At 38.0% G+C, this 7,359-nt stretch overlaps 1 protein-coding gene across 1 annotated transcript in view; it reads left to right on the top strand.

Moving 5' to 3' along the window:
- LOC108681297 (tRNA (guanine(37)-N1)-methyltransferase) overlaps window positions 1-7,257 on the top strand; it is an 8,979-nt gene extending 1,722 nt beyond the window's left edge. The window contains exon 2 of the mRNA XM_018170318.2: window positions 5,320-7,257. Within this exon, the coding sequence (XP_018025807.1) occupies window positions 5,329-7,050 (1,722 nt within the window). The 5' untranslated portion in view covers window positions 5,320-5,328 and the 3' untranslated portion in view covers window positions 7,051-7,257. The remainder of the gene's footprint in view (window positions 1-5,319) is intronic.
- Window positions 7,258-7,359: the final 102 nt, after the last annotated feature.

The following is a 7,359-nucleotide window of genomic DNA, read 5'->3' as shown; positions in this document are numbered from 1 at the left end:
TTCCAAGCTGTGTACAAAAATTAAAATTTGCTTAATTAAAAGCTTAATAGTTGTTAATTAAAAGCGTAATTAAGTAGTGTTCAATATTCATTAGTGTTCTAATTCAAAGCCATGTTATATTCCAATACAGCTCACACAGCAAACGGAATTCGAACACGTGGATGACGGCATTACGTGTCAGTAGAATTTGAAGCGCGGACGGAATACGCCTCACCACGTGCCGAATATAGCCACACACAGTGACGGAATATAGGGATTAGGTAGGTTTGCATTCTAAAGGCTTTTAAATAAATATGGCAACATTTTGCGACAGTTTGTCGTTGCTGACGCGTAGTGCAGTGTTTTGGGAGTCACATAAAGCAAACAGAACTTGAGTAACGCATACGGTTATTTTTTATAGTTTTTCATTTCTCGATGCGTCCTTAATGTGACGGAATATACCGCGTTTACCCTAGTTTAAATATGGATGCGCGGCAACGCAAATTACGTAATCACACTGACCTTACACACAAACGTGTATCCGCATTGTGTTGTGGTTGGATATGAGTTAACTAGATTGCTAACGCGTCAACTCAGGACTCAGGTTCTAAGAGTCAGGCTCAGCACAGTAATGGATATTCATTCATAGATCACAATTCAATTGGACATGAATTACAGAACTAAAAAAGCAACATGGCTTTAGATGTGCCATCGGTGCCTTCTAATGAATGACTGGACTTGACTGGTTGCGGAAAGTAGGGTATGAACCTGTACGTCAACAGTACGATCCTGCATGCCAATGTTGGGGCTACATTCCCGACATCCTCCTGGCTGGTGAAATCTACATGATCAATACCTAATAACAATGCACGTAAATGGACTAAACAAATTAGGTCAATATGGCATAATTACAGAGCGTAATTATACTATGTGATACAAAATTTGAATATATATATATATATTTGCAAGATAAGTCAATGGTCTGTTGTTTATTTTTGCTTCATTTGAGCAATTATGGTTTCCAAATCTGGGTGCGTTATGTCATGTGTACTTTGAATGTGCGAAAATTGTTACTATCATATGAAAATTGTTACGTAGGTTATCATAGCACAAATCACAATAGAGTATCAAGATTGCAGCTCTGCCACCAGCCTTCATTGAATTATCCCGCCTTTTTTCTAAAATTCAATAATCTCTCATCCAGCAAAGTTTGCAAAATTCATTAGCTGCATAAAATACTCTGCTGTGGTGTTTGAGTTCCGGTTGACATGAAAACTTGTGGTTCCAAAAATGGCGGGAAAGCTCTAATCGCGCCGCTCTGAAGGCAATCTATTTAAATAATAATATAATCCACGCCTACGCTGGAAGAAGTTCAAACTTCAGAGGTGGAACTTAATGCAGTAAATTTGCAGTAAGTCAGAAAATACCAGATTTAGGCATATATACCAGATCTAGAATATTCATACCAGACACCTTTTGAAAATACCAGATTTGTGAAATCTGGTATAGAAATATACCATCTGGCAACGCTGGTTCAGCATTACTTGAAATCTACAGACAATGTTGCCATTCCATTCAGATGAAAACTGTCTAAATCAGAACTGTTTTGGACGGCTCCGCGGCCCGCGCCGAGTGCTGCGCGGCGTGGAATCGATGACTGTGATTTGCGCAAACGCCTGCACGAATAAAATATAATTAGATTGCTTTGGGCGAACTGCACTGATCTAGGGCTTCATAAAACTATTTATGCATGGGAAATTTCCCCATCTATATACATCATCCCAAGTGTGGACTGACATGGCAGTTAATTAGTGGTCTGACAAACCCCTCAAACCTGTCGATGTATGGCTGAGTATTGAGTAAAAAAGTTACCCTTAAGTCTTAACTAAGGCTTCCATGGCACTTTATGGGAACCGTACGTACGAGTACGAGTCAAGTTCATTAAGCATTCGGAACGAGTTCAGGCGCCATGGAGCGCATAGGGACGCAGTGTCTAGATTAGTTGGCCAATTAGTAGACAGTGGAGTGGAGTCCTGGTAATATATTACTAATAATACTAAAGCTAGTTTTAGATTATCTTTGCCTTTAGTAAAATTTTGTGCTATGCCTCCAGGAAATCTTCACAATTGCACAGTTTCCTTATTTGTTATTAAATGCTTGTTTAAGGGGGGAGGGTATCGCAAGGGTTAGGGGTGGTGGAGTTCTTCAACATATAAGATAAGGGGAAATTAGCTGCCGAGCACTTGAATAGAGTGTCTGCTTGAGCTGCACTTCAGTTACCCACCTGGCATCATATGGCGGTATGGGGTGGTGTGCATGCAGTCGTTCCCACCATCCTTGACTGGAATCAAGCTCCAGTAACGTTTAGTTTTGTATCCTTGCTACATTGAATGCCTATTCTGATGCGCGCGGGACTTTGTCGGGCTCTGCTGAAAAGTTAACTTATTGTCACTGCAAACCTATTTCCTCCTACAGTTTTCAAGCTACAGCATTGAAAGATATGCCATTCGATTTGTAAAGACCATACGTATTGAGCAACGAAGCCCTTTTTTAGATTTGTGCATAGTTTGCCAAAGTTTGGATGGAAAATGGGGAGGAGGGGGAAATCAGAAGAAAATGAGAAGAAAACAGGAAAATGCATGTAAAAAACTATGGCAAAAATCAAAAATCTCGCTGTGTTACTTGATTGGTATGGCCTTTACGAATTGAATGGTATTCTTTCAATGCTGTAGCTTGAAAACTGTAGGAGGAGATAGATTTTTAAAGTACCTCCTTTTTCCGTTTTCTATGAATTTCTTGGTTTGATTTATTTGCCAGCAGCCAGCTGTGATTCCATTTCTTTGAGCTGTGATTTAATTTCTTTGAGCTGTGAATTCCATATCTCAGCCATTAAAAGTCATTTAAAAGCGGCAGCTGCGAACTTTTTACCAAGTCCCGTGCATGTGTTACTCCTAATTTCTAATTTTACCCTGAAAACAGTCAACACTAACATTTGTCTTCTCTTCAGTGGCAACTGATCATGTGATAATGCAGTTTGACCGCTCTGACATGACCGCAACTATGTGATCTATAAGGAAACATATTATGTTGACATGTTGTTTCGTTGTGCAGGATATTTTGGTAGGATTTTTGAATTAGTGTGGATTGCAGAAGTTGGAAATTTTATGAAATGACATGTTTGCAGAGTGCAGCAAACTGCAATTTTTTTTTAATCAAACATAAATACATGGCATTAGAGCCACAAGATTTCATACCTAGTACTGAAATTATGGTATATGATATCAGAGCCACAATATTTCAGAAAAAAATAAGACTTTTCCATCCCTGGTCACTGGTCAGTGCAGCCAATGGTAAATTTGCAATTGCTGCATGCTCATGCTAAGAATGTCAAAAATCATTTCAATTCATTTGGCCTCAGTCAAGTAATATTTAACATAACAAAAAGGCTCATACATTTTTAATAGTAATTTTAAAATTTTGGTTGTGAACCTTATCTAGATTGAAATTTTTCTACCGAGTACTGACAAATGAAATATTTTGGTTCCAAAATGCCAGAGTGGCAGAGTTTCTTTATAGCATTCGATTCTTGGCCTGTCTTGTAGATGGGAGAGTTAGCATGAGCAATTATGGGCCGAAGTGCCAGCTGATTGTTCTCTGTGTGATTTTTAACATTTCCATAGAGATAACCTGGCAAATAACTCCCAAAGATCTGGGATACTTTTCTTGAGCTGGCAAGTGGCAACTGAGTTAGCTGTATTCAATAATTTGTTGGCTCTTCTTTGAAGTTGCTCTGTAGGTGCACAGTAGGCGTAGGGTCTTGTCCAATACAACAGAATTTTTGACTCACTTTTTCTCTAAATATTGTCAAGTTTGGTCTAAAATAGCTAAGATGTGTCTCTTACCAGCTTTTCTTATTACAATTTTATCATTATCTCTTAATTGCTTTTCTACTAGTGCAGGCTGAAATTTTAAGAATGGAAGTTCACTTATAAAACAGCTTTCCTTGGATACAGTGCTCTGCTATAAAAGTTTTCCTTGGATACAGTTCTCTGCCAGGTGACTGACTATAAATGAAAAGGAGGATCAAAAGTGGACAAACTCATTCAATTGTATAGTACCTCAGATTTGTTATAAAATTGTTTGGATGACTCTTGTTTGATTGATATTTTTTTTTCTTTCATTCAATGGATTTTTTGGAAATTTTCCAGGCTCTTTGTTTGTAATGATCAAGTTTAAGTTAAGTAGTAAGTTGACCAGTACTCTAGTACATATACCATATTTGGGAGCAGGGCTTATGGGCAGAACCAATCACAGCAGGAAAGCATCCACCATCAACCAATCACAGCTAGCACAGCTGTGCACACTTGCAATTAATTGCAAATCTTGGCATTACCGGTATATTCATTAAGTTCATTTTGTTCTGTTCAATGAGGCAGATCTTCCCAGCATAAATTAGTCAGGATTTCTCTTCACAAGTCTTGGTTGTGTTTTCCATAAACAAACACTTTAATTTATTTCCATAAAATAACAATTACCAACAATCTTTCATGACTATATTATTATTCATGGTTGTTCACAAAATATTGGCACTTTTTTAATTTCCTTAGTATGTCAAAGTAATTGTTGTCTATTCTGCTTCTTTTTCCTGTGATATCTGCGCAATTTTTACCTTGACCTTAATTTGAGATCATTCAATGCTAGTTAATTAATTAAATCAGCAAGCATACTGAAAACAAAACTTGTGTTTTACATATATGTTCGGCCAAAGTTGCGGAATTGCCAACTCTATGGAATTGGCAGCCTGTTTACCGAATCTGTAGAATCACATTTTGTTGCCGATTCAGAAAATTGGATGTTAGGTTAGAGTTAGAACATAAATTGACAGTTAGAGTTAGAAAATGTTAGGTCAAGTTCCTTTATATTAAAATAATTAAAAAAATAACTTGGCTGACTGACCTAACCCCACATTTCTCTAGTACGTATAGAAATGCAAATATAGTAAAGTAATGCCGAATGCAAAAGTGGCTGCCGATTCCATAGAATCAGCAATTCTGCAATTTTGGCACAACATATTTATGTATATACATATAATATTTCAGCAAATGAAATATGGTGTGTTTAATTTTTTTTTCTAGAAGACTTATGATTATTCAGGAGCTTTTTATCCTTGCTAGCTATCAATATTATGCTACAAATTAATGTTGTAATAAATTAAGAAAATAAAATATGATTTTTACAAACTTCTGCAAATTTTCAAATTGCTGAATACTATACCCTCATTTTTTAAAATATGGATTACTTTTTATTGATATTTGCTAAAATTATTCATTCTCATTTCAGAATCCATCCATGTTGAGGCCTGGATTGATGAGACATTCTTCTTTCAACTTGGTGGCTACTTTGCTCTGTTCTCCAATTGTAGAAGTTTCCTCATCTCTTGGTATTTGGAACTCCATATTCCAAGTGACGAGACGTGCTTCCCATTATTCAGCTGAGGAAAAATTGAATATTCTTGCTAAGAGGACCCTTCGCAAAGCAGGAATTGAGACTTCCTCCAAGATGACTGCTGACATATTATGGCCACCGGAAAAAGTTAGAGGAATGACAACTCTTGACCATGAAGCATTCCACAAGACCATCACAGTACCAGTAGCACACGTTTCTCTGAGCGCCGTTTCACCCGTCTTCAAAGTATTGAAGAAGTACTACTTGAAGCTCTGCAATTTTTCTGCCATCAAAGAAGGGCCTCCTGGAACGAATTATAAAGTAGTGTACTTGAATCCATTGTCATTTCCAGGCAATGAATCCAAAATTTCAGAAGAAATTGATGAATCATGCAAAAAGTTCTTCAAAACTGTTTCTTCTGGTGAACGACCCGTGCAGTTCCTTACTTCACAAATTGAACTCACGTATGAAAACTGGGATGCACCAGAAACAATTCAAGCTGTGCTACCATTGGAAGACAACGGCGTCTCAGGATATTCCAGGGTTGGCCATATAATTCACCTCAACTTGAAAGAGCATTTGCATCCGTACAAAAATATAATTGGGAAGATTATTCTAGACAAAAGTCCAACAGAAGTTTCAATGGTAGTTAACAAGGTTGATACAATTGATAACTCTGACAACACATTTAGATGTTTTACCATGGAAGTGATTGCTGGAGGCGGAGATACTGTTGCAACTGTAAAGGAAAATATGTGTACATTCACTTTCGACTTCGCAAAGGTGTATTGGAATCCAAGACTATCAACTGAACATGAGATGGTGGTCAAGATGCTTGATAGAAGTGACGTACTGTACGATGTGATGGCAGGTGTTGGACCGTTCAGCATCCCTGCAGCTGCGCAGAGGAAGTGCCGTGTTGTCAGCAACGATCTGAACCCAGAATCTTTTCGATGGCTATGCCATAATGTTGCGCTAAACAAAGTTGGTGAGAGAGTGACTTGCTTTAATCAGGATGGAGGTGACTTCATCAGATCAACACTCAAAGAAGACCTGATCGCCACGTGTACAGATCCCGATTTTCAAGGTGAAATTCATGTTACAATGAACTTGCCCGCAATAGCAATAGAATTTCTGACCAACTTTGTGGGTCTCTTGTCCGATGCCAACCTGTGCAGCGACACGTTCAAGCTCCGCGAGCCGATAGTCCACGTTTACATGTTTTCTAAAGATCTTAAAGCCAGCAGCTGTGCCACACGAGTCGCCTATTACTTGGGATTAGTTGATGAACTCCCAGATTTTGATGCAGAATTCACAACAAAGCTTCAAGCATATACTGTCGCTGCAAAGTCTCAGAAAAGTGCTTGTGATGAAACTTGTAAAGAAACCGAGGCATTCACCCCTAACATTAAATTCGTTAATGACAAGTACGACATACCTGGCTTGATAGTGAAGCATCTAAGATTCGTCCGTAAAGTTTCTCCGAATAAAGCTATGATCAGAATGAGCGTTGTCATCAGTAAGGACATTTTAGTGAAGAAGAAGCCCGTTCTCGACAGACGGGAAGGACGATTGCAAGACCAACATGCCAGCAAGAAGAGAAAGTTAGAAACGGAAAATTTCTGAGAGTTTGCAGCATACCTTTCCATTTCATAGTCCATTGGCGCCATTTCCATTTTGTGATCCATCGACTAATTCTTCCGGTCATTGTAGGTTATTGACTTAGGACCATTTATGATTTGTTCTATATTCACAGTGTGATTTTCTCAGCTGAAATATGTGGTATAAAATCTGTATCCCGCCCTATTTATTTGAATCAAACTCTTATAAAATTGTCAAATTCTATATCCTTATTTCTGGCATTGGAAATAGTATAATGTTGCCATCTTAAGATTGGTTAATATTGATACTGCGGCTGTACTATCAACGATAAAT

Source organism: Hyalella azteca, unplaced genomic scaffold (assembly GCF_000764305.2).
Source record: "Hyalella azteca isolate HAZT.00-mixed unplaced genomic scaffold, Hazt_2.0.2 contig2334, whole genome shotgun sequence".
Taxonomy (NCBI): domain Eukaryota; kingdom Metazoa; phylum Arthropoda; class Malacostraca; order Amphipoda; family Hyalellidae; genus Hyalella; species Hyalella azteca.
The sequence above is the reverse complement of the archived record's forward strand: the minus strand, read 5'-3'. Positions and strand labels throughout refer to the sequence as shown.